This window comes from Quercus lobata, chromosome 8, assembly GCF_001633185.2.
Source record: "Quercus lobata isolate SW786 chromosome 8, ValleyOak3.0 Primary Assembly, whole genome shotgun sequence".
Classification (NCBI taxonomy): domain Eukaryota; kingdom Viridiplantae; phylum Streptophyta; class Magnoliopsida; order Fagales; family Fagaceae; genus Quercus; species Quercus lobata.
Genome location: NC_044911.1, coordinates 61721978 through 61749899, shown reverse-complemented (window position 1 = coordinate 61749899; position 27922 = coordinate 61721978). Strand labels below are relative to the sequence as shown.

Sequence of the window (27922 nt, the reverse complement as noted above, 5' to 3'; positions counted from 1 at the left end):
CCGACTACTAGGCCCAAGTTTGTTGTCAACATTATGATTACAATTTTCCTTTTCAAAAACTAAAAAAAAAAAGAAGATAAAAGGAAAGCTGGGCTCCTTGAGCATAAAGGCGCTCTCTCATTTTAAATTTTCGTCCCAACGGCCCAACCTCTCTCTCTCTGTCTCTCTCATGTAGGGTTTCTCAGGGAAAACCAAATCCCAAAAAAATTGAAAAAATGTTTGAAAAAACGAAACGAAGGAAATTCCATTTCCATTGAATTTGAATTTTAATCAAAATAGAATGCGTTGATATACTATTTCTATTGCTGAATTGATTTTCCTGGGAAAATTTTAGAGGTAGGTGGTGCTTTATATTTTAGTAAAGTTCGCAGTGAAAGAGTAAAAGAGAGAAAAAGAAAAGAAAAAAAAGAAACGATGAATTTATCGGATCCAGCAATGGCGTTATTGGCGGCAAGCGGAGGAGACACTGTGAAGCTCTTCGATGTTTCGGTGAAGGCCGGCGATCCTTGCGCTTTGACCTACACTCCCTCTCCTGGTTGCTTAGTTAATTCAGTGAAGTGGAACCACACCAGTCAGTCTCTCTTTCTCTCTCTCTCTCTCTCTTTGGAAATTGCATTTCATCAATGTTTGATTTGTTAGGGTTTTTTTGGTGGCTGAGAAAATGGATGGAAGTGTTTTTTGAGTTTTTTGAGAATTTGTTTCTAGGTTACTATTAAGTGATGGTGGCGAGAAAAATTAGAGCTATGAGTTGTTTGATCCATTTTGGTGGTATGTGATTGTTTTGCAGATTTGGTTGTGGCGAGTGCTGGAGATGATAAGAAGATCTCGTTGTGGCGTAAGAATGGGCAGAGCTTGGGGACGATTCCGGTGGCTGGAGCGGATAGCGGCGACAACATTGAGGTAATTCTGGTGTTTTCGGTGAAGTAGTAGACTCTTGCAGTGTTAAAATGCTGAAGATATTATTAGGTTAAGAATTGCTGTTCCATTCAGTTTGCTTTCTGCTTGGGATTGAGATATATAGGAATAGGACTAGTATTCAAATACACATTGCGTGTATTAGGAGATATGTGTATGTGTATGCGTATGCGTATATGTTTGTGTTTGAATAAGTTGAATTATGCTTGATAATACAAAGTAATAGCTGTTCAACTGTCGATGTAAAACTTCTGAACTAAAATGCTGTAGATACTAGTAGGTTCAGAATTGGAGGTCCATTCAGTTATTCGAATTCACATGCGTGTATAAGGAGATATGTGTATGCGTATATGTTTGTGTTTGAATAAGTAGAATTATGCTTGATAATAAAAAGTAATAGCTGTTCAATTGTCAATGTAAAACTTCTGAACTAAAATGCTGTAGATATTAGTAGGTTTAGAATTGGAGGTCCATTCAGTTATTCAAATTCACATGCGTGTATAAGGAGATATGTGTATGTGTTTATGTTTGTGTTTGAATAAGTAAAATTATGCTTGATAATAAAAAGTAATAGCTGTTCAATTGTCGATGTAAAACTTCTGAACTAAAATGCTGTAGATATTAGTAGGTTAAGAATTAGAGGTCCCTATTGATGAAAAGATGAAGGAGAGTCGCTTGAGATAGTCTGATCATGTTCAGAGGATAGCAATTAGTGCACCATTGAGAAAGAGTGAGTTGATTAAAGTTAGGGGAGCAGAAAAAGGTAGAGGAAGACCTACAATAAGATGATTAGAAGTAGTAAAAAGGACATGTCAATTAAGAATAGAATACATGTCAATTAAAATAACATAGAGTATGACTTAAGATAGAATAGAATGGCAGAAAAGAATGCATGTAGCCGACCCTGGCTAGTATGTTAAAGATTCTTAGCTAATGTCAACATTTTGGGACTAAGGCTTGATGGTTGTTGTGATGTGTGTGCATACAAGGTCTAGAAGCTGAAAAATTAAATCCTCAACAAAACTTCTGAACATTTCATTCAAGAAATGAAACAAAAGGAATTTATAGAAACTCCATCAATCCTTTATTCAATTACCAAAAATGTAAGCAAATTATGTTTTACTTGTGGGTGGGGACCTCCATGCTTTTGGCATTAAAGTAGACACATGGAGCTTTTGTATATGTAAGACTGCTGTGTATAATTTCTAGGATGAGTGATCCAACCTTGTAAGGGTTACAAGATGGGTTGATGGATGAATCAACTAATGTAGCACCTGGTGGAGAGAAGTTAGGGTGCTGAACTCTTGTATCATTATGGAAGATGATCTATTGATTGTGATCTGTGTGTGTTTATGCGTATCTATGTGTATGCTTCCTTTTGTATTTGCTTTTATGTGGTGAAAATCTTATTGATTTGCACCCATACAAGACTCATTCACTGTGGTGAGTCCTTGATGGTCATCATTGAAACTTAATCTGTACACCCAAGATAATGAATTTTCTTGGTTTAGTTTTATGGTCGTGGTTGATTATTATCATTATTTATTTATTTTCTTAAATAATTTTACAGGAGTCTATAACGGCTATCAGCTTCAGCAATAAGGTATCCAGATACATATGTTCTGGTGGAAGTGGTCAAGTTGTAAGAATATGGGATTTGCAGAGGAAACGATGTATTAAATGGCTGAGAGGTCATACCAATACAATAACGGGTGCAATATACAACTGCAAGGATGAACACTTGGCTTCCATAAGTCTTAGTGGGGATCTCATACTTCACAACCTTGCATCAGGTGCGAGGGCTGCTGAACTCAAGGATCCCAATGAACAGGTTCTTTGATTTGTTGCATCTTGGTGCTGTTGTTCAGGTGTTTATGGTTTTGAGTTCTGGTTTTCAAGCTAATTGTTTGTGTTTGGGATTGTAAGATCAGGTATTGAGAGTGCTTGATTATTCCCGGATTAGCCGACACCTTTTGGTTACTGCTGGTGATGATGGGACCGTACATTTATGGGATACGACAGGTCGCAATCCAAAGGTTTGCAGTATGTTACTGATTCATGTTTAAAACAACAGAAACTCAGTATCACTGAGCAAGTTGTATGCTTCTTTAAATTTTCGTATTCAATAAACTGAATAAAGTCATTGTTATGCTGCTGCTTTGATTCTGGAAAATACCTGTTTTAACTGTTATTGCACTGCATTTTCTGAGCCTTTTTTAGATGAATGGCATTATGGTTTACTGCCACATATTTGCAGAGCAACATCTAGATATATAAAGAAATTACTAGCTTCCTTGGCAGATATTTTTAAACATTGTTTCTAGCACTTAAAAACAAAACCTGTGGAGCCCACTAAAAAAAGTAGGCTCACTGTTTTGAAAATTCATCTTAAAATCATGTCCCAGAAACAGTGTGCAGATGAGTTTTTCGAGAACCTTTTCTTAATGATGAGAAACAATCTGAACCAATCAGGAAAGAAAACAAAAGGTTGGAAGAGGTGAATGATTCCATCATAGTGGAATGATGTTGCTACCTTATTTAAAAGAGAGAATATTTTATAACTTTTTTCTTCTTTCCATTAGTTTTGTGATTAAATTAGGTTTGCAAATGATGCCGTAGCCATTAATTGGACCCTCTTTCTTTATCTTTTTGCAGGTTTCTTGGTTGAAGCAGCACTCAGCACCAACAGCTGGTGTTAGTTTTTCACCGTCCAATGATAAGGTCTCATTCTTATGGCCCTGTTATGTTTATATATATATGGATGTAGTTTTGTTTTATGCCAGGAAATTGTGAAGATTTTTTCAGGGTCAGAATATGTATTTATAGTTAAGCATTCTGCCATACCAAATTTTTTCTCATGACAGATAATTGCTAGTGTTGGTCTGGATAAAAAGTTATACACGTATGACTCAGGGTCTAGAAGGCCCTCATCTTGCATTCCCTATGAGGCGCCTTTCTCGTCATTGGCTTTTAGAGATGATGGCTGGACTCTTGCAGCTGGAACAAGTAATGGTCGGGTGGTATTCTATGATGTCCGTGGAAAACCACAGCCCTTTGTAGTTCTCCATGCTTATGGTAGTTCAGAGGTACATTTCCTTTCCTCATTTATTGTGTCTTCATTTCTGGTTTCCACAAGTTGTCATGTTCTTGCAATTTTTTCTATATAAGCACATTATGTTGCTTTCTGCTGACAAGTTTCTTTTCTGCTCAGTGTAGCTTTTGTCCAACATTGGCTTAGTGTACTAATTTTTTTTTTCTCTGTAACGCTGTTTTTAGGAAGTTTATATCTAGTCTTGTAAATGTTTGAAAAGTTTTTATAAGGTCCTTCCAAGTTCCCAATCACCTATTGTGCCTGTCATCATCATGACAGAGTAAGGTGATAAAGGGGAGATAAACGTCCAATAAACTGCTTCTATTAAAGAGGCATGATTCATGCACAATTACCATTTCAAGATTTTCCACCAATGTTATTTCATTTGTAGTTGTAAAGAAAATAAATAGAACTCGTAGTTTTGATAATTTAAAAGATTGAAATTGAAACTTTATGGTAAATTATATTGTTATTGAAACTTTATAGTAAATTATACTGCTTAATTGAGTTGCATTTTCATCTCATACGGCTCCTTTAGAGCCATAAATACATCAAGGGACTGTACCATTTTTCAGCTTCACAACTCCCTTAGCTTTGCTTTGTAAATTTTTTGGAGTCTTTGTGTTCATCATCATGAACATGAAGTGTTTTTAATTTCAATATATAAGGACCAAGTCTGTATTATTTATTTTGATTTGTAGGAGTGATTGTGTTCTTACTTTTAGACCATGGTGATGCTTTACACCTTTTTATCTTCACATTCATAGTTGATCTCCCAAAGCTCTATGCATACAAATAATTTGTTTAAATCATTAAATGTCAGAAATGGAGATCCAGCATGCTGCTCTATTTTAAATCCAATTGAACAATACCTTCAGTCTCGACGTTGGTACTTCATGAATTACAATAGACTGCCTTTTTATATTCATAAATTCATTTGATGCCGTGCTTAGGCTTTTGGGAGGTAGGGAATGGTGCACATCCTACTTATGCTGTACTTCATAATCATAAGTAGATGTCTAATGCCTTTTAATTCAAAGTAAATTAATTGGAAGCTAATGTTAGGTAAAACTATTAGAGTTTATGATAGGAATGTATTTCCCAGCAAATTGTATCCACTTGGTCAGTGGCCATTCAAGAGTTTTGCCTCTAAGAAACAAGAAAAGGGGTGTTTTCCTTTTAAATAGTTCACATCAATGACATAATATTATTCAGTTCAGAGATTTGTGCTTCATAAACCTTAATGTTCTTAATCTTAATTTATAGTTTATACTAATCATTTCAAGTGTTTTTCAGGCTGTTACAAGTTTATGCTGGCAGAGATCAAAACCTGTTATCGTAAATGAAAGTAATTGCACTACTGAGACTGCTCTTGTAGGAAATGCTGTTGAAGACTCAATTCTTATGCCTGACCCACTTCCTTCTGTGACTTCATCGAGCCTTTCTCTGTCTACAGTAGTATCCAGTTCTCGAAATTTGGGCCGATTGGGTGCCTCCATGGAAGCATCTTCACTTACAGCAACCAGCAGTGCATTTGCATCTAGCACACTCCATACGTCTACCACAGAGGAAACACCACATCGAAGCCATTTAAGGGCAGGTGGTACATTGGCAAGGTTACAAGCTCCTCGTTCTAGTTATAACTTCAAGGATGATATGGAAGTGTTTTCCCCTCTTGTGGATGTTCAGCCAATAACACCCTCACTTGACAAGCTGTGGGATGACAATGAAGGAATCAAGAAGGATCATCTACTTGTAGATAAGAGGCCTCCATCACTGTTGTTTCCTTCATCCACCAGGAGATTCCCTATTGCAGATGATAGTGGCAATGACCATCCAATATTTGATTGGAAATCCAGCTCAACTTCCAAACAGGTCTGATATTCCTTTTAGCTTAGTTCCATTGGATGACTGCACTGCACAAACACCTATAGAAAAACTGGCACTCTTCCTCCTCCCATAATAATGGGATGGAGGGTGATGTCATGGGTTCAAGACCCCCTATTGGGTCTGTAGCTTACTAATAAAAATCCTCCGCACTGTACAAGATAATAAAAATATATTGAACTTTTGAATTTCAATGTAGAGTTTGAAGTATGAATCTTGATGTACATGCTCATGCCCTTTAATTTTATGCTGTCTTTTTCATCAGAGCTTATCATTACAAAACTTGTGTGAATTAAAGAAATAATTTTTGTTAAAAAAAGCTTTATGCTTTGGACTGTGAATTAAATTCACTAAGATCACTTTGTTCAGTTGTCTCTTATTCTGCAATGCCCTAAAACTTAAAAGCCTTTCAGAGGAGAGTTGTAAGATTTAGTCTGCATTTTTAAGTAACCAGTTTTGATTTCTACTTTCTTGCTTTTGAGTGAACAATTGAAATTCCTATAAGTATGATTTTTGGACAATAATCTCATTCAACAAATGTTGAACCATGAAACTGTAAAGTGATACTTAAATAAATATAGAGGCCATCTATTTTTTCTTTTACTCATTTCCAGGATTTCTCATATATTGTTTTGCTGAGTTTTATTGCCCCAATAAACTTGTTTTGTTATAGGTATTGCCGTATTGCCTCAATAAACTTGTGTTATGAGCACATCCTGTTTTTTGAGTGGTTCCAAACTATATGCACTGTTGATTTAAATTCTGTTATAGACTTTATTGTTTTTGTCTCTTTTTGTATGTTGTGATTAGAGCCTGTAATCTTTTAGGATTATTTTGTGTATACATCCTGTGTGCACTAAGTATCTCCTCTTTCTCAATCAAATTTGGTTACTTGTGAAAAAAATGAAAGATCTTGGTCTGTGCAAATCCTCTATGCATCTGTAAATTGAATATTCTTAATGGTGATTTTTCTTTTATCACTTTGTGCAGGATGACACCCGATCTTCCTTTACAATTTTGGGTTCAACTCCTAGTCCATCTTCAAAAAGTGAAGACTCCTCTATCACTCCTCCAGAAGCTTGGGGTGGTGAGAGATTGTCTGATAAATATACTCACCTACGTCAGCCAATTCCTTTGCCATCTCGTTTTGGGACCTTGGCCTCTGGTGGCCAGTCATCAGGAGGGTCAATGTTTAGTGGATTACAAGATCTGTCCTCATCAACAAGTCAGACTAGTATTAGCTCCTTGACAAACTCAAACTTTGGTTATGCGAATTTTCGCGCCAAAGATGTCTCTTCAAATCAGGAGACATCATTTGGATTTCCCGAACACTTAACCTCTAGTTCCACATCTCTGTCCCTTGGTACAAAAGGCATCACCGGACAGACTAACCTTGATTTGCCAGGGCCAGCATCTTCGACCCTGCCTCGAAGATATTCTACTTACGCAGAGAGAATAAGCACAGCGTCTTCTTTCAGTGACGGCACATCTCTTTCAGTAGTTTCTCCAAAATTGAAGAAAACAGGAGCTGAAACCAGGGAAGAACTTTTGAATAACTTGTTGGCAAAATCCGATACAGTGGCTGCTTCGGAACTAGGAATTCTTCCATCAATGAATGTATGAATTTCATATGCATTAGATAAATGTTTGTTTATGCTTTTATAGAAGAGTGCAAGCATCAACTGATTGTCTATATGCTTTTGTTTTCCTAATATCTTCACCGTTGTGCTTTGCATAAAGAAACTGTGACCTGTGGGTCTCAGTTGATATGGGTGGTGTTGATTGTGTGCTGTCATTAAAATTTAAAAGTGAAAAATGGTGCTGACAAACATCACAAACATTTATGAAAGTAGTTTTGTTTCTGCTTTTATTAGATTATGGTGGTTCATTGATTTGCAATTTGTGTGATAGGGAGTAATCTCACAACCCCAAAAGGCCCAGCAACCAGATGCACAGCAGGGATCCTCCTTTACACTTCAGCTTTTTCAACGCACTCTTGATGAAACTCTTGATTCCTTTCAGAAATCCATACACGAAGATATGAGGAACCTTCATATTGAAATTCTAAGACAATTTCATATGCAGGAGGTAAACACGGTATTAACTTCTTTGTTTCCTTGGCTTTTTGTTCTTTCCTCAAATTAATTTCTGGAATTATTGGGCAGATGGAGATGTCAAGCGTAATGAGCTCAATTTTGGAAAACCAAGCGGAATTAATGAAAGAAGTTAAATCACTCCGGAAAGAAAACCAGCAGCTCCGGCAATTGCTGTAAGCATGGGCGAAGATTGCATTATTTGTGGTTTTTATTTACCCTTAATTCTTTTGGAAGTATTTGGGGTCTGTCTGTTGTTTCATCTCCATAATTCACACTCCAGTTGTGGCCTTTTGTTTTAGTGGTGTACTAGGATTGCTATTCTCAGCAATAGTAGTGAAGTGGAGTTGTGGTGTCAGTAAAAAAGGAAAAGGAAGTGGAAAAAAAAAATCAAAAGAAAATAGGGAAAATTTGCTTGCATTTTTGAGCTAGGGTTTCTGAAGATGTACAGAGATGTATATTTCAGCTAATGAATAGAAGCACTTGAATGGCTTCTATCAAGATTATGTGATATTAGTCTTAGTTGGTATGAAGATTTTTATTCTTTTTTAGTGGAAGATATGAAAGCTTTGAATAGAAATAGTGAGCTCTCATTTGGTTCTGTCAAATTTGATTGTTGAATTAAATCAAACTCTTAATATGATCGAGCCTCTTAATTAAATCACATTTTGATTGGCGTACGAACATTAAATAGATGGTGTTGGCTGTTGTAAGTTAAAAAATAAATGAAGCTACTCATTTGCTTATTGTCTCTGCACTGCCTAACACGTTTTAGCTCAAAAGGAAATATGATTCTCCTTGAGAAAGAGGGGTGATATCAGGAAAAGAAATTGGTAGTTGCTTCAGAAGGTAAGACTTTGTTTCCAGTTTCCACAAGTAGCTTATACACACACAAAAAATGATCATTCAGAAATTTTTATTTCTTCATTAAATGTTGGCTGATATTGCATAGTGGCAAGTTGGCAACTAGTGCCCTTACTTTGAAAATTGAGGCATTGAAGGCATGTGCCTCACTTTATAATAATCCTTCCCTTCAATTCCGTCTATGATTGAAGCCTGTTTTTAAATGTCCTACTGACCCTAATTTTGACAAAATGCTGTTCTTTGGAGGAGTTCCCAGCTGTGCAGGTGAGAATAGAGGAGGTTCTGATGGGATCAAAATGCATTGTTACCCCCTACGTAAACTTTACAATTTGTATCTGAACCATCTAAAAGTTGCAAATACCTTCTGTTACATTTCATTCAAATTGATATCGGTACGTTAGCACGTTAATCATGTGGCTATTAAAAAACAAATTAAATTTTCACTATTGTAATCCCCTTTATGAGTGAATTTATCTTTAAGAACCCCAGAAATAAGTTAAATTTTTACCTGCCACAAACGGATGGATGAAATGCCCCCTACCCTAATCTATTACCAGATGGATGAGGCATGCTTGTTTCTTCCTTTTTTATTTTTATTTTTTATTAACACTGGATGAGTTACCTTTAGCAATTTTAATTTGGACGAGGTTCGTAGAATTCTACGGTACGAACCCAATATCTGGAATTTCCTTTTTCTCTAGCACAGCATAATCAGCTGATTTTCTGGAGGTAGTGAAAGAACGTGTGCATTGCCCTCATAAGTTACATTATTTTAAAAAATGGAAAATTTACTTTATTTTTTAAAACTACAAGATGTTTCCATTAGCTAGTAGCAACCAAAAGATACTGCCCTGGAAAAACAAGGCATTAGAGAACTTTATCAGAGGAAGAGAAGGGGGCATCATCTCTCATGCCCAAAGAATGCTGACATAAAGAGCTAGCAGTTACAACAACACAGCATGCAGTAGAAGCACAGTAACAGGCACTAGAAATCACAGAGGCCATTAAAGTAAAGATGACCTGACTCTTCGGCCCACGCATCATGAAATACCAGAACATTTGCAGAGTTCAAGTGGTCCTGCTATTCACTTCTTGGCTAATTTCAACACGTCGCCCACAAGATGTATAGAACCAGTCACAAGAACCTGATGAATCAATTAAACGAAAATCAAAAGACAGTCAAACAAATGGAGTAAGATAATTCCAATTTACAAGGAAGTTATATTACCATAACAAGTTGCAAACTCATGGATCTCCAATGATACCCAAGTCAAGTGGCTATAGATAGAACAGCACACTTATGGTTTAATTCATAGAAATGTGGGGTTCCAAGTCTTAGAAATTACCCATCACAAGTGTAACAACTAGCAAGTTGATGTAAGACAGTCTTGAGATCAGATTACTAATGCTCTAGGTCAAGGAGATAATTTAAATTGGGTAACCATGGTTTTCAACTGGGCACTGCATACATAGCCCATTCAAGTAACATTCTTAAAATTGCACAAGCACTATCAATAATTCAGTTAAAACTTTTTCTTTTTTCTTTTTTTAAATTAGTCAAATGGAGATAGCCTGAAATTTATATGTATATATTCAAGAATTGTCTAAAGTTATGTTTGGTGACAGGCTTATAGGAGCATAGAAAGCATTCCACAATTGATATGCATGTGTACATTCCAGAATTGCAACAATAGAGAGGAACCAACTATGACCATGTGTGTCCGAACAGGTTATATAATATTAAACATGCAAGTGTTCTCCAACAAGAAAAAAGCACTACCTGAAAACGAATAGATTGGTTCTGTTGGACGTAGTCTCTGAGCCATTTAATAGCTATTGGGAGAGAAGAAAAGACTGCACTGTTCGCACAATTTTTAACGCACAGTTCTGTATCATCTTTTACTTCTTCACAAATGGCATCCATGCTCTGGGCATCAACTCCTATTAAAGCCAAACTGAGTTATTCAAGCTGTCTTTTGTGTACTCTGGTATATACGATGTATTCAAAGACAAATATAACTGGATAGAGATTGCCTCATATCTATAGATGTATTAAGTTTTGCAGAGCTTCCATATTATGCAATCCAATAATGAATATTTCAACACATTTCTAAAAATGAGTTAGTTCACCAAAAAGTTAAGGTAACATATTAATTCATTAAAAGACAAAAGGGAGCTATAAAACCTGTAATATAATAAGAACATGTACAATGTATTCAGTCAATACCTTTGTTACCCTGAACAAGGGTTTCCCATACTCTTTGAATAGTAAACTGCCATGACAAATCAATTTGAGAATCAGTGGATGATAAAGCATGGGATCCAACTTTATGATAAACCGATATATTTGGTACAAGGAGCGCCTTCTTGAAGTGGACACCTAAAATTTCAAGCAAATATTTGTTAATATTCCAAGATATAAAACAGATTTCTTTAAATTAAAATTTTTCTCGATATATCCCATCAACATTAAAGGAAATATTTTTCTTATTCTGGTTTTTGAGCATTCGATATTCTGCAGAAATTGCATGGTTCAATATGTATTTACTTTACAATCACCTGGGTAAATGCCTTAGCACTTTATCCAAGCCATACTATTCCATTAACTAGGTCATTAAGTTCTACAAAATTGTTATATCTAAAGATGGTTCTTGATTGAGTACTTACCATGACTGGCACATGTTTTCAACAGGCGCGGAAGAAGTATCTGAGGATCTCGCACTGACATACAATTAAACAAGAGTATCTGCACGCATTTTTCAACAACTTTAGCTCAACACCACCAAAAGTGCAATAAAACATAATAAAAGTTTAATTTTTATCACCTTTTTTTTTTTGTTCTTAGTAAAAGGGACCCCAATATGATTAATAAATTTCAATAAAGTATTCATTCCATTCTACCGTGGAATTGCTTATGTGGATTTCATTCCTATAACATCTAAATTCAAATTCAAAACACAAACTGTACAGTTGGAATCGGGGCCTTCAAAATCATCCATAAATAAGGCTCCAATTCCAAGGCAACCAAATGCACCACAAGTGTTTTTCCAACTACAATAATAACATTTTTTTTTTCAAAAAAATGCACTCAGATAAGTACACACAATAGATAAAATGCACAAAAGTGCAGAGATAAGTGTGGATGTGAATACATTATAAGGCTTTTGGTGAGGGTAACATTAGTTTCTGGTTTAAAAATTGGATGGAAGATAATGTCACACTTGATCTGTACAATAACATTTCTTTGCCTTTGCCCGATTTAGATGTATGAAAACAATCATGAATACATCAAAAGCTCTTGAGAAAATTAACATTCTCATTTGGAAAGGTTTTCGATGGTAATTAATATTCAACTCAATTACAAAGGTTTTCCTAATGGCTTTTTCCCCTCATCTGGCATTGGATATGTACCAGAAGAGATGTCCTAATTATCTGATAAAAAAAAAAAAGAATACATTTGCATGATGTAATGATTTTTTGCAATCAATTGCACAGATAATATTTAGAGAAATAGAAGGATCTTCTTATATGCCAAATGTGTCTGCCTCCTGTATGCACGCTATTAATCACAGAAAGATGCAAAAGAACCTGATCCAGCCACTATGGTAACATAACTAGAGATGCAACAATTAGATTTTAGTCTGGGCATGCATCCTTCGGAATAAAATCTCTGTCTACATGACATGTTATGTTGAGATGAGTAGCAAATTGCGTTATCAAGATACCATAAAAATATCAAATTTTCTTAATCTCTCTTCATGGAATGACCAAAATGACATACTTATGTGAGGGACTGAGATCCAGTGAGTAGCAGTGAACTCAGCTATACCATTACCAATCAGTGCCAATAGCCAAGTGGTTTACTGTTTGCCAATGAAGCATGTGACTTAACCAAGCACTTATACTCGTCATTTCTTTCTTTAATGGTAATTTTCCTTAAATTGCAGCTTAGGTTTATTTAGCATCAGATAATAAATAATGAAACACAGCTTTCATTATAGCATTATTTCCCACTGCAGTTTTCACCTTATCTGTCAAAACATATATTAGGTAGCAAATTTAAATCAACTACATAGCCGGTGCCCGGTGGCGTTTTACCTCAACCTGATTTTAAGTTCTACTTTTCCACATATGTTTTTCCAAGTGAATATTTAAATAATAGAGACTTGACAGGGTTCAATAGTTCTGTGATCTACCTGGGTAGAGTTCTTCCAGGATCTTCCCCCAGAGTCCCTCTGTATCAATTCGTTTGAAGATCTAGTATCATCCTGTGGCTGATAGTTCAAGGTCTGTTGCTGGCTGTCTTCTTTAATGGCAAGAGAAAACCACCTTGCACATACTTCCATGCTTTCAGGACTATGGGCTCCATCCAAGTAGAACACCAGATCTCCTGAACGTTCAATGTCAATATGTTGATCAGGGACAATCTGAGCCCGTCCTTGCAAACTGGCTGTTGCTAGCCCTTTGATGAATTGCTCTGGCAAAGAGCTCTGCCCCATGAAGATTTAAAAATAAATAAATAAAATAACAATTGATATAACAATTTACAGGCTGGATATGAGAATTCTCATGTTAATTCTTACATTTTGTTGTAGATTGGCCACTTCAAGATGGCCAGTTCTCTGAAGCCAAGTAGAGCATAGTGCCACAGCGAGACCTGCATTTAGATATTGATGCTCACCTTCAAGCCCAAGTTTTATACCATTTAGTAAGTTGGCATCTAGCGGTGGCACCACTTGAAGATGTACCTGTAAGTAGTACAATATTCTCAGCTCGTTGAGGGATACAACCTTTTCTATCTTTTCCATTTGGTATAATAACTTGATTTATTGGGACCCATCAGGATGCAACCTAGTGGTTGGAGGCTTGGGATGATCTATAGTCTCAGACATCCTGAATTTGATTCTCACTAGGAGTTCCCCTGAATTACCTGATACAAGATTCTGGAGGGTAGGTTTGTGTAGCCGTGGTTTACTCCCCAAGGGTGAGTCCAAAGGACCCTGCCTTGGTGAGGTTCCACGTCATCAAAAAATTTATTGGGGCAACCAAGACACTGGATTTATAAATGGTATAATGCACTTACTCACCTCATAAAGAATCTCACACACATTGAGATGCTCTTGAATAAATGAATGTTGGGGCCAATGGAAGGGTTTTCTCTCAATAAAAGACAGGTCTCAAGTTCTGATCAACTGTTTATCAGTTACCAATTTTTGGCAGTCCATAATAGATTTACTTTAAGAATATCAGGACTTTGACACAATATAAACCATGGCTGAGAAACAAAGAATCCCAACAAAAGTTTAACGAATTTTCAGCAATGTCAGTACTTTATCTTCTTTTTTTTTCTTTTTTTGGGTGGAATATACGTAGTAGGAAATGCCATTACTTCATCAAGCTTAGAAACATTAAAAAGGAAAAAAAATGTTCAGAAAATTTGTTGCAACACTTCAACCCGATTGTTTGACAACTCATAAGAATCTCATTAATAGACCAATTTTACATTTTTTTTTTTTAAATACCCAATATATTTCATTAAACTTGTGGCTTCACTAGTACATCAATCACTATAGTCTTGAGCCTAGTTCATAGTCATGCACATTCCAACTGTATGGGAAACAAAACTAACTGATGAAATAACTATGCAACTTACATCCAACTGAGAAGCCTTCTCTTCAAGCACATGCATTGCTTCATCAGGTTGAGAGACAGTAAAGGCTGGAACACCATGCTGCAAGAGGACAGACAAGCATGAAAAAGACTGATGGATGTGATTGAAAGTGTCACACACAAAAAGCAGCTCCATTAGGCACATGCTCTTCAAATACTAAAGAACACCTTGAAGATGCCAGCCTTCTCCCCAGCAATCTCTCCAATTGTATTTCCTGCGTAAGGTGCCCAGCATAGAAAATAAAGCACTTACGCATATTAGAGCTAAGAACTCTTGAAGCACCAGTTTTAAGCGTATGTTTACAATTAATTTTTGTACAACCATGAATCCTACCACAAACATATTATTACCTATGTTCTGCATAAGCACCTAGAAGACTAAAATAAAAAAAAATAAAAAATAAAAGAGGGAAGAAGAAAACTCTGGTGCAAAACAAGTTTTGTCATTACTATGCCATTGTTTAAGTTTATCAGCCTCCAAGGGCCTACAAATTGACATTCTTGCCAGTACCACCCCTGCAAAATGTTATAGCTCACAGATTGCACACAGGGTTCTGACCCAAAAACTCATTCAAATAAAACTAAAATAAAATCTTATATAGACAAATAGCATCTTATTTTTGAAAGATATTGCCAGAGTTTTTACACAAACAACTACATTCACTAGTTGGGACCACAGTGCATGTAACAATGAAGGAATATAATGGAGCATCAGTATATTTTGCCAATTACTACAAAGATATTAACCAGTACTGAAGGAAAATATATAAATATATTGCAAATCAACTAGCGGTGCACATATTGCAAATCACAGCTCAACACAAAAAAGTTAGCTTTTTTTTTTTTTGTACATATTTCTTTGTTACTCCATGCTCCTTGCATGAAGTAGCCTTGTTTAATAAAATTTTTCTTACTTATCAAATATATAGATATATAAATATATCTACTCAAACATTTACATTTGTTGCAACAGCTCCACATTAAATAGTACAAGCAATTACCTAGGTTACAGAATTAGAACACTAACCAAGAATCTCCATGTGGTCATAGCCAAGGGAAGATATACCACATACGATAGGTGCCTGAACCTGAAATGTTATAGCATCAATTCTCAGGTTATCCTTGATGTTAGCTTTATAGAACATGTCAACAAGTAACCACATTCAAGGTGACTTTAATGCATAGACATCTTACTCAATCAACATTTCCACATACCACATTTGTTGAGTCAAACCTTCCACCTAATCCAACCTCCAAGATAGCAACATCTACCTGCATAGATAATTAAACTAAAGGGGATGTTTCTGATTCCAGTTCTCTAATAGTAACAAAGTCCATGAATAGGAAAATCCATGCATAAAAAACACTGTACAGAGAAATCGAAAGATGATTCAAATCAAACCTGCTCCGCTGTAAATATCTTGAAGGCAAGTAAGGTAATAAAGCGGAAGAAAGTAGGCATTGGTACATCATCATTAGTATTTTCCTACATACCAACAAACAGAGAAGCCACCAGAATTAAGAATTTTAGGCAAACTTATCATACAAAAAATGTTAAACAAACAAAATCACAAACATTTTTTGTTCAGTTATACAAAATTGCAACAAATAAAACAATAAAAATAAAATTAAGATACTTCTTTTCTCCATTGGAACTTAACAGTGATATGACAGCAAGGAATGGCAGCTGAGATTAAGCTCACAATGGAGAATACAAATCCTCTATCCTACTTTTTGTGTTCTCCACTAATCACAACTTACCATCAAATCTTTTACTTTCCTTATAAAATTACTAAAGTTTAAAATTGAAAAAAAATAAAAAACATGGCATACCATAATTGATGGAGCATAAAATGGAACTATTCCACAATGGACAGGTTCGGCCATCCTAAGGCAATATGTACGTATGTATGTATTTATATACACACAAAAGCAAACCCAATTGCCAACCAAAACAGCCTATTCAGCTCACATTGGTCAGAGAATTGCTACTTCACTTAATTCAACAGACTTATTGGAGCAGGCTTCACAAGTCTGCTTTTACTTGATCTCTATCTAGCCATGTACTACATCTTTCAATTGATTTTGACATCAAAATAACCACCAAAATTATATATCTGGTGCTTTGCAGTACCACTAAGACTTATGATATCCCATGCTAACAATCTTCATTTTGTTTATGTTAGACACTTATAACAGCCTGCCACTTGGAATCATCTCACAGGATTTTATCTGCAATTATTCATTGATCTGCCACAAAAAGCAGCTGCAGGAGTGTCTAAATTGCATTGAGTAGCCAAACAATCATTAAGAAGCCAAAAATTATTATTTGTGATCTCTGATTGGCAGTTTGTATGTTTTATTAAATTCTAGCTTCAACAACATCTCACTGAAATAAACTGCTTGCATGATCAAGCATTTACTTATTGTATACAAGAATTTTGCATTAGTGGTGCAGCTAAAATGATTGTGTAAAGTTTCTTAGTTAAAAGAACATAGGGAGAGAATGAAAATATTTAATTTATCACTAGCAAATATCCTCTATATTACTCCCATCAATAAGTACTCAAATAATTTACAATATACCATGTCCAAAGATAGAGTTTAAGGAAGAATTCAAAGGGGGGTCATATATGGGCACAAACATACCTTTAGTCTATCAAAACACCACCAGAAATATGCTAAAAATTTCTCTTCACATATGTCCACGCTGCAGCAGCCAACCAGAACAAGAAATATTAGCTATAGAAACTAAAGTTATGGTGCAAACGTCAACAGGAAAACAAGAGAGGGAGGTGGGGGATGAGAAAAGGCACTAGGGGTAAACAGCATAGTATACTTAGTGTTTCGGGAGGCATAAGGCTCTAGGATATCTAGGAGGTCCAAAATTTTCTGAAGGAGAACGAAAGCAAAACAACTTGGAAGAACAAATGACTAAATAACAGGAATGAACCATCAGTTTTGTTTAAGATAAGACAGAGCATGGAATGTAGTCCAATGTACCATGAGAACCCGAAATCATATAATTTACTAGTATAAACACACAGTTAAGATATTAGACAGGTAATAACAGTGCTTCAAACAATAACCTGATTCTAAGAAAGAGAAGAAACCGAATTATTAAACTTCACCAGTTAACTTATGTATATAAGAGATCACACATCTATTTAGGAATTAAAAAAAAAAACTCACCCATCCAAACGAAATCTTTCTCGAATATCAATGAGGTGAGGAGACGTGAAAAGCCCAGTGTGGAAGCCACAATTACGTAATATGGCTTCTGTGAAGGTGCATGTGGATCCCTTTCAAGCCCCAAACAACAAAGATTAATCAGTGCGATAGCATATGCAAACAAACTTAACTAGTAGAATTAATCTCTACATAAATTTCTGCTACAAATTCGGTTTAATCAATAAGAGTAAAGCAGGAGGTAAACGCAAACATAAATTAAAATCACAAAGAGACAACAACAACAACAACAATAAAGCCTTAGTCCCAAAATTATGGTGTCGGCTATGGATTCTTAACAAACTAATCAGAACCGGCCACAAAACCTAATTTGATCTCTTTAAATATGAAAAACTAGTACCTATTCTAATGCAATACAAACTTCATTCTCACACATTTCGAATTCGTAAGTTAAAAACAAGTGTGAAAGTAGCTAAAGGCTAATTATCACAATTCTCCAACCGCAATAATTATTGAGGAACACACAGCAATAATGCTAAATCGAAGAACAAAGAAAAAATATATACAGAGAATTCTACAAAAAAAAAATGTATAAAGAGAAATCAGCAAAATACAATTTCGTAGAGTACCTTTCCCTTAGTTCCAGCCACATGAATAATCTTCAACTTTGAAATCGGCTCCTCCAAATCCAGAATCTACAAAAAAAAAAAATGAATCTACAAAATTTCATACAATTATAACCAAAAATTAAGAACAGAACGTATTTGAAAATTTAAAAAAAAAAAAAAAAAAATCCAAAAACCAAAGGAGATTGAAGAAATTGCCTTAATGTAATCGAAGAGGAGGTCGAAGCGATCGCCCTTGATGCTGGGATCTGCACGACTGCGTTTCGTAATCAAAGAGGATAAAGCATCCAATACCTCTTCGTACGGAGTCACTGAAGCTTTCTGAGAGCCTTTTGCTACATACAAAAAGAGCCATGGATTTCAAATCCTATTCTTATATAAAGCAATCTACTATGTGTGTGTAACAGATAGAGATAGAGATAGAGATAGAGAGTGTGGTCAATACCTTGGTCCATTGTGGTTTTTATTTGCTAAAACCTGAATTCAACAGAGAGTGAGTGAGTTGTGAGTTAAGAGCTGAATTCAACGTAGAGAGTGGGTTATATATAGAGTGAGCTGAAGATTCATATGAGAATGAGATTGGGTTCGGAGGGTCGAAAAGGCTTTCAAGGGAGTGAGTGAAACGAACAAGGACAACGGCATTGGTTGGAAACTTACAGTATTTGAATATTTTATTTTCCCTTAAATTTTTTACACTATTATCCTTTTCTTACCGATAGTAGTACGGCGTCGTTTTAATTCCTTTGAAACTCAACTTTGGTATTTTTCTTTTATTAGGTCGGTGTTTTGCTTATTGAGTATTTTTCTTTTATTAGGTCGGTGTTTTGCTTATTGAGTGTAAGTTTGGCTTTGGCTTAGGCTTAAAATGTCGGTCTTTTTATTTTTATTATTTAGTTTATTTTTATTACTATTCATGAATTCTATTGTATTTTTTGATATTATTTATGAATCCCACTATACTATTTTTGATGACGTTGAAAATTGCCACCAATGGGTCACACCGTACTCGCGACTCAAAATCCAACCTGCACGACAAAAACGATCGAAAGAAAACCTTTAGAGAGCACCGGTGTAGGGCCGGCCAAACACTCTCCGAAGGTCAAGTCAGAGTTCGTCTCTTTACTCTAATGCGTTAGTGAGGGTCAATTCATCATACCTCGTTTCGCGAGAATGTTAGTCCTTTTATAGCAGTGGAGAGGTGGCTTTTCTTCTTGACCTCCAGATCTTTCCAATGTGGGACTCTGATACAAATTCTCCAAAAGCGTGGTAGGCCAGGATTCCCCTTTTTGGATCTTAGGGCTTTTCTAGGCGATAGGGATTTCGGATCATGGGCCCATACTGCGTCTGTCAGCGATGGGCCTTCAAAGCGCGTGGGACCATCTTCACACGGGCCAAACAGTCCCAATCCGTCAGGCCCCTTAAGATAGGCCCATCAGATTATATATTTCATCATCTTCAGTTGCCCCCTTCACCCCAATGATCCGTCTGCTTTTAGGTCAGAGGATCAATGGGGTGACGGCCCTAATGTAGGGGCATGATTGGTATTTTAACGACGGAATGGGATCCGTGAGACAAAGAAGGTTTAAACTGATCGACGGTGTTAACCGTCAGATAGGATGACGGTTTAAGATGGATCAACCGTCCGAAGAAGATTCATCGAGTCGAAGGTTATATGAAAGGCACAATCTATTGATGCGTACTGACAGGTTGTCAACATTTATTGAGCATGCCACGTGTCAATCTCTGAATGGCCGTTGTATAGGATCGAAGCGTCGCTTCGTCTTCCGTGCATCTCCTATATATATGAGGCGTCTCAATCTCTCATTTTCGCATTTCCAAACATAAAACGTCTGTCAGAGAGAACCGTCAACCTTGTCAGAGCAATCCGTCGAGTACTGATAACCACCAATCACCACAACCGTCACCCTTCCTCCGCCAGGTGTGGTAAGTATTTACTTTAATTTCATATTCAAGTTACCTTTTCGTCCAAGCATTGTTGTTAGGCTTACTATATCCGTCAATGCTTTCAAACCCGTCATGTCTTAGGTTTCGTCATTAATTGTAGGAAATGTCTAGTGCGTCAAGTAACCAGTCGGTGGTTCGTGACGGGACGGAATACGAGAATGTATACCCGTCCGGTCATAAAGACCAGGATAGTCCCGGCGAAGATAGGAGTCCGTCTGCATCCTCTTCGTCCTCAACAAGTGAGGATGTGGAGATAATTGAGATAGAGGGTCCTGCTGACGACGGGAATCAAGCACTGGAGTCCGTTGTAGGTGCTGATGGACTAAGGCAGTTCATCATGCTACCAGAGTGGACAGTGCATAGGTTCACATCCGTCATCAGGGAGAGACATTTCAGTACATTTAGAACAAATTTCCAGATTCCAGATTACATTCCCATCTGTCTACCCTACGTTTCGGAGAAATGTTATCATGATGGGGTAGAAGGTGTTGGAGTGTACGAGCAGGTGTTGAAGGCAGGACTTCGGTTCCCGCTCTCTACACTCCATAGGGAACTCTTGCATTACCTGGGACTGTCCGTCACCTAGATTTCTCCGAACGCCTAGAGGGTCTTTATTGCAATGGAGATTCTTTATGGTGCAATGTCAGATGGAGAAAGGAGATTGACGGTCCGTGAATTTCTTCACTGTTACCGTCCTGATGAGATTGATAGATCAAGGGGGTTGTATCGTTTTGCTAGTCGAGGTCCCCTGTTGAAGATTATCTTTGAAACCCCAGACTCAAATAGAGACTGGAAGAGTCGCTACTTCTTCCTGGAGGGTGACAGATGGATGAACCGTCCAGGAGAGACGGATTACATGCTTGTCGATACAACTTGGGGAATAATAAACCAATTGCGTATGCACCCGTCTTGCTTGTCCCTTTTTTATATATCCGTCCACTTTTATGTGCGTATTTTGACCGTCTCTATCTACAGGTAGACGGCGCCCGCAGGTTAGCCTCGAGGAATTTAGTTTCCTTGAAAAGATTTGCAGGAAAACTAAGCCGGAGGAAAGGACCTGGGCTAAGTTAGTGAATCCAAAGACAATACACTGGTATTGCGACGGTCCAGAACCTACCCGTGAGGCCATTGCATACAACGAAAGAATACACAAACGTGAGTCCGTCGACTTTGACTCTTGAAATTGAAATTTTATTTCAGAATACGTCTTCATCCGTCCTGTATTGCAGAAATGGACGACGCCAAGAGAAGGGCCATGATAAAATCTCTCGCCGTCGAGCAAAAGAAGACGGGTGAGATCGTGGTGCCCAATGTGGCGGGGTCATCGGCCAAAAGGAAGCAGCACCCAAAATCTGACCGTCCATACAAGCAGCCAAAGGTGTCAATGGAACCCGTGGTGGGCTTGATGGCTGAGGGTGCTAAGACCGTCACCCAAGTTAAACATGGGGCCGGTAAGGGCCTAATGAATGCCCCACCCGTCAACGAGGAGAAGCCCCCTCCCCTTCTCCGTGACGACTCGAAGTTCGCTTTGGAGAAGCTTTCGTCCATAATTTCTGCAGAGGACTATGAGGATCTGGGGAATCATTTGACGGAGGCAATGGGGGAGACGGGGTTATTCGCCGTCGGACAGGTAACCTTCCTTTATCCTTTAGAGTATGTCCGTCCACTTCTTAGTTTCATATTTAACACTTAATTTTGTTTATTTCAGTCCTTTGTAATGATGAAGGGCTTGATGGACCGTTGCCTCAACCGTGAAGCGGCTCTGGAACGGGTACGGTTAAAGGCTGGGCAGACGGAGGAGGAGCTTAGCCAGTTACACAAGTGGAAGTCCACAATGGAACAGAAACTCGAACTCTCTGAGAAGACGAGAGAAGAGCTTGAACAGAGGACGGAGGAAGCTGGGAAGGCCTTGAAGGGAAAAGATGATGAATTAAAGGATTTGAAGAAAAAACTCCGTCAGGCCAGGGAGGTCGCCGTCAAAGAGTATCGCGACTCGGAGGCTTTGCTGAAGGAGCTGGGGGGATCGTTCCTTCAAGGCTTTGACGATGCACTCCGTCAGATAAAAAAGGCCTACCCAGATCTGGACGTGTCCATGATAACACTTACTGATCAAGACCAGACGTCTGTTGTACCCATCGCTTCCGAAAATACTGATGATCTTTTCGGTGAAAATGCTGTCCAGGGAGACGGGGAGTCCGCTGTGCCGAATGAAGTGCCTGTTGCCGACCCCAAGAAAGCAGACTAACCCTTGTAATTGTTGAGGAGGATCCGTCCCCTTTTTATGTACTGTTAGTAATTTGTAGACGGTTTGTTTTAAGAATGATGTCGTACTGAACAATGTTTTTCATTCATTGTCTCTTCGTTATTTGTATCCGTTAAGGATTTTTTTTTGTCTACTTGTATGTTAAGTGTTAATTTGCATAAACTGGTCTGTTGATCCGTCCACTTTAAAAGCTTTTCTCACCTCTAATCGGACCCGTCTATTACGTATACGATATACTATCCGTCCGCTTTATTAAAGCTGACTTATATCGTCATGTTGTCCGTCCACATTGTGGGCGTTTTAGAACCGTCCGTGTTGGGAGCATATCATTTCAGCCGTTTTTATGGACCGTCCACTTTTGTGGGTAGCTTTTGATCGAGTCGATGATCCGTTCATATTGTGGTGGTCAAACCGTCTAATTTATGAACTTATAAAATTACTCACCGTTTTCGGTGATCCGTCCACTTTGTGGCGGTTGCTCCGTCCGCTTTATGTATGTGTGTAATTTATTCACCGTTTTGGGTTATCCGTCCAATTTGTTTCGGCTATACCGTCCACTTTATGGACATGTAGAATTACTAACATTTTAGGTGATCCGTCCACTTTGTGGCGGAAATACCGTCCAATTTATGGACGTGTTGAATTTAGGTGATCCGTCCACTTTGTGGCGGACATACTGTCCAATTTATGGACGTGTTGAATTGCAGTGATCCGTCCACTTTGTGGGTGATACACTGTCCAATTTATGGACTTGTATAATTTTCACCGTTTTGGTGATCCGTCCACTTTATGGACATGTAGGATTATTCAACATTTTAGGTGATCCGTCCACTTTGTGGCGGACATACCGTCCAATTTATGGACGTGTTGAATTGTGGTGATCCGTCCACTTTGTGGCGGATACAGCGTCCAATTTATGGACTTGTATAATTTTCACCGTTTTGGTGATCCGTCCACTTTATGGACATGTAGGATTATTCAACATTTTAGGTGATCCGTCCACTTTGTGGCGGACATACCGTCCAATTTATGGACATGTTGAATTGCGGTGATCCGTCCACTTTGTGGCGGACATACCGTCCAATTTATGGACGTGTTGAATTGTGGTGATCCGTCCACTTTGTGGCGGATACATCCACCGTCCAATTTATGGACGTGTTGAATTGTGGTGATCCATCCACTTTGTGGCGGATACACCGTCCAATTTATGGACTTGTATAAGTCATCGTCCTTGTAAGATGTTATCATCATTTCAGGATGACCCGTCCGTTTCGTGGACTTTTAACTAGCATTCGTTAACTTTGAGGACAATTGCAATGACATCCAAGTAGAAGATCATAATTGTATCTAATTATAGAGATGCGTAAAGGAAAAGTGCCTGCCCCCTTGGGCTTAAAAAAGGCACAACAAGATTGTAGCAAGAGAAATACAGTAAAGAAAAAACTTATAAATAGTTAATAAAAGCCAAATAGAAAATTGGTTGTCGTTCGCCGTGTTACTATCACTGGTAGTATTTCCTCAAATGCTCGGCATTCCATGGGTGCGGTAGCTTCACACCCTCTGTAGTCTCCAGGTGGTATGTTCCTTTCCTTTTCGATGCTGTGACTCTGTAAGGTCCTTCCCAGTTGGGGCCGAGCTTTCCCTGTGTAGGGTCTCTAGTTGCGCCCATGACCCTCCTGAGTACCAGGTCTCCTACTTGGAAGTCTCTGTGTCGGACCCGGGAGTTGTAATGTCTGGCCATGCGATCCTGGTATCTAGCGATCCTTTGCTCCGCCGCCGACCTTACCTCATCTATCAGGTCGAGCTGTAGCCTCATCGATTCGTCGTTCCTGCATTCGTCATGGTTGTGAACCCTGTAACTTGTGAGGCCAACTTCTGCTGGGATGACCGCCTCACTCCCGTATGTTAGTCGGAATGGCGTCTCTCCTGTCGGAGTCCTAGCCGTTGTCCTGTATGCCCACAGTATGCTCGGTAATTCTTCGGGCCATATTCCCTTTGCCCCCTCGAGCCGAGTCTTGATAATCTTTAGCAGGGATCGGTTCGTGACTTCAACCTGGCCATTGGCCTGAGGATGGGCGGGGGATGAGTAGTGGTTTTTTATTCCTAGCTGCGTGTAGAAATCTTGGAAGTGGCCGTTGTCGAACTGCCTCCCGTTATCCGAAACAAGGACTCTGGGAATACCAAACCTGCATACGATGCACCGCCAAACAAAACTTCTAATGTTCTTTTCTGTAATGGTGGCCAAGGCTTCCGCTTCTACCCATTTTGTGAAGTAGTCAATACCCACTACCAAGAACTTTAGCTGCCTTACCGCCGTTGTAATGGTGTCTTAGCAATAATAGCTAATTCTAGAATTTCATGATACAACAATAGAAAAAATAATGTCATAGTGATGCAATAATATCATAATTTAACGTCTAAATTTTAATTGAACTAAAAGTAGCCAAAAATTTCCTTACCAGGTATATGCATCATACAGAAAACCAAAAATATAAATTGGCACATAATATGAAAAAATAAGCCTAAATAAATTACAATGCTACATAAGTAAAACCATATACATAAAATTTAAACAAAATATTTAAGACGAACGTAATATTTTGAAAATTAACATACCTCTCAGAAAGAAAAACAAAGATATTGTGAGAAAATTATGGAAGTTTAATTTTTAAGTCCAATGGAAATTGAGATTTATATTAGACAAATGTGGAGACAAATAATATTTGCCCAATGCATTGAATTCGACTTTTGCAATTCTGCATTGCAGTTAGTCTTATGCAAAAAATTGAAAAGTTTTTTTGATTCCTACATTTCCCATGAATTTTTAGATCCATCCGTATCAATTCAAAGCATGTAAAGTTATTAATGTATACAAATTTTTTGAATTTTATTCCTACATTTCCCATGACTTTTTAAATCCATCCGTATCAATTCAAAGCATGTAAAATTATAAATGTATACAAATTCTTTGAATTTTATTAATACATTAAAATAAATGCATTTGTCATTACTTAATAGTTTGACATATATGCTAAATTTAGATGAGGTGGAAGCCTAAATGAGAAGGATGTCATACAATGTGCCCCTTAGCAAAAACTCATACTTTCCCACGTGGGATCTCTGCTTTTATATATATATATATATATATATATATATATATATTGATGATATTGAATTGATGTGGAGACAAATAATATTTGCCCAATTCATTGAATTCGACTTTTGCAATTCTGCATTGAAGTTAGTCTTATGCAGAAAATTAAAAAGTTTTTTTGATTCCTACCTTACCCATAACTTTTTAGATCTATCCGTATCAATTCAAAGCATGTAAAGTTATAAATGTATACAAATTCTTTGAATTTTATTCCTACATTTCCCATGACTTTTTAAATCCATATATATCAATTCAAAGCATGTAAAGTTATAAATGTATACAAATTCTTTGAATTTTTTTAATACATTGAAATAAATGAAGTTGCCATTACTTAATAGTTTGACATAAATGTTAAATTTAGATGAGGTGGAAGCCTAAATGAGAAGGATGTCATACAATGTGCCACTTGGCTAAACATCATGCTTTCTCACATGAGGTCTCTGCTTTTATATATATTATTGATTGATTGATTAATTGATGTGGAAACAAATAACATTTGTCATGTTCATTGAATTCAACTCTTACAATTTTGCATTGAAATTAGTCTTATGTAGAACATTGAAATTTTTTTTTGATTCTTACATTTCCCATGACTTTTTTAAATCCATCTATATCAATTCAAAGCATGTAAAGTTTTAAATGTATACTGTACGACATAAGGGTCCCCAGGTTTACTTGGGCCCTGATCCTCGACCCAATGGTATGGCTCATGACCCCCAACCCCTTTGTCTGAGGCCGGGCCCTATGCCCACCAGGGCCATGGGCCCAGGCCTTATGCCTGCCTAGAGCCCATTGGATGAATAATCTGAGTCCGAACACATCATGCTTCATCACCTGGGCCTGGCCCAGTTAACTATATCCCAGATAAGAGGGCAACTGCTTAGGGATACCGCATCGTGACTGCCCGACATTGCCTTGGAGAGTATCGCCGTCGAGCAGATCTTCTGAGGTGGGATGCAGTTCCAATGCCACTTCTCCCACTCCCACCTAAACACCCACTTTGAAACGATGGAATTGGACCCCCAGTCCCACTAATAACTTAGGTAATCATAACCCTTCCACTAATCTTGAGCTATAAATAAGAGATGAGAATGAGAAAAAAGGGGTTAGCAATTCTAGGAAGAGTATTAAGAGAAGAGAGCCAACTCTCAGAGGGAGCAAAGGAGCAATCTTGTGAGGGAAGGAGAAAGGCTTAAGGAAATAGAATTGTATTTAGGCCTGCTAAGTATAGGATCACCCACAGTAGGAAACACAAAAGCCCACAAAATAAATAGATTGTGATCCCATGTAGGTCATGTTTGGTTGCAATTTTTTCCCTCAGCTTTCTGTTTTCAAGAACAAAAAACTCGTTTGGTTACTCACAAAATTGCAGAAAACAAAAACTTAAGGTCTGTTTGGTACGTGTGTTTAAACAACAATTTTCAGTTTTTTTAGAAATACGTGTGGGTGAAAAAGTATGTGAAAAAAAGTGTAATGTTATTTAAAAATTGAATACATGTGTTTAAAGCCATGTATTAAACGAGCCCTAAAGGGTAGTTTCCAATTTTATGTTTTTTAAGGCTTAAAAAAACACGGAGGAAACATCTCTACTGCTTTTTGTGAGAGACCGCACCCCTGGTCCCTTTTTTTATGATGTTGGGCCAAATCCACGTAAATGGGTGTAGTCATGTTATTGCCTCTCAAAATGGAGGTTCGACTGATTATATTTTCCCCTTTAGATTAAGGGTTTTACAATGGAGTTGCCACTTATTTAATTATTGGGATAAATAAGAAAACCAAAATTGAAAAATTCCTCATTTTATTAATTTTCAATTGAATTTACATTGATTATAGTAAAATTACATGACTTTGGTCCTAGATACAATCTAAGATAAAGTACATAGTTTTGTTTCCTAGTTACAATCTAGAAATTGAAAATTACATAGATAAGCATTTGCTCTACTAACCCTTGATCTAAGTTCAGAGGTTATGTTACAAGGTGGGAAAGTGTTAGGCACCCACCTTGCCCGGTGAAACCGGTCTTCTAGACTATGGTGGCCAACATTCATATCATATCATCCAATATATCAATCAATTTGCATGTTAAATTTAATGTGTGCGCATGTGATGAACCCTAATTCAATTTGTTAAGCATTGCATTTGAATTGAAAAATAAATTCTAGTGAATGTGTGTGGATAGTGGTATCCTAGATTCAAGGATTTGAA

General features: G+C 37.4%; 2 protein-coding genes across 3 annotated transcripts; one reads left to right on the top strand and one right to left on the bottom strand.

Annotated features, from left to right (window-relative positions):
- Window positions 1-93: 93 nt before the first annotated feature.
- LOC115958175 (protein NEDD1) lies at window positions 94-8627 on the top strand. Its single transcript, XM_031076563.1, has 10 exons — window positions 94-571; window positions 788-900; window positions 2486-2746; window positions 2847-2951; window positions 3571-3636; window positions 3780-4001; window positions 5303-5881; window positions 6884-7510; window positions 7805-7981; window positions 8059-8627. Exons 1-10 carry the CDS (start codon window positions 415-417, stop codon window positions 8164-8166), a joined length of 2415 nt encoding a protein of 804 aa, XP_030932423.1. The 5' UTR covers window positions 94-414; the 3' UTR covers window positions 8167-8627.
- A 953-nt stretch (window positions 8628-9580) lies between these two features.
- LOC115958174 (folylpolyglutamate synthase-like) lies at window positions 9581-18986 on the bottom strand. Of its 2 annotated transcripts, XM_031076561.1 has the most exons (16): window positions 18781-18986; window positions 18534-18670; window positions 18339-18404; window positions 17713-17822; window positions 17170-17230; window positions 15923-16006; window positions 15736-15792; window positions 15548-15608; window positions 14689-14735; window positions 14504-14581; window positions 13434-13598; window positions 13047-13340; window positions 11518-11596; window positions 11078-11230; window positions 10631-10791; window positions 9581-9995 (listed from the first exon to the last, which is right to left on the bottom strand). In XM_031076561.1, the coding sequence occupies exons 1-16, from the start codon at window positions 18788-18790 to the stop codon at window positions 9936-9938; spliced, it is 1623 nt and encodes a 540-aa protein (XP_030932421.1). In that variant the 5' UTR covers window positions 18791-18986; the 3' UTR covers window positions 9581-9935. The 2 variants fall into 2 exon arrangements, with proteins under 2 accessions (XP_030932421.1, XP_030932422.1); XM_031076562.1 differs by lacking the exons at window positions 17713-17822; window positions 18781-18986 and having other exon boundaries at window positions 18534-18617.
- Between the last annotated feature and the right edge of the window lie 8936 nt (window positions 18987-27922).

Coding starts and splice junctions, on each gene's coding strand:
- LOC115958175 (XM_031076563.1), top strand. CDS start 415: ATGAATTTATCGGATCCAGCAATGGCGTTATTGGCGGCAAGCGGAGGA. Junction 4,002..5,302: donor ATGCTTATGGTAGTTCAGAG/GTACATTTCCTT, acceptor AGTGTTTTTCAG/GCTGTTACAAGTTTATGCTG. Junction 7,982..8,058: donor GACAATTTCATATGCAGGAG/GTAAACACGGTA, acceptor ATTATTGGGCAG/ATGGAGATGTCAAGCGTAAT.
- LOC115958174 (XM_031076561.1), bottom strand. Junction 15,793..15,922: donor AGATATTTACAGCGGAGCAG/GTTTGATTTGAA, acceptor TTATCTATGCAG/GTAGATGTTGCTATCTTGGA. Junction 15,609..15,735: donor GGTTTGACTCAACAAATGTG/GTATGTGGAAAT, acceptor ATAACATTTCAG/GTTCAGGCACCTATCGTATG.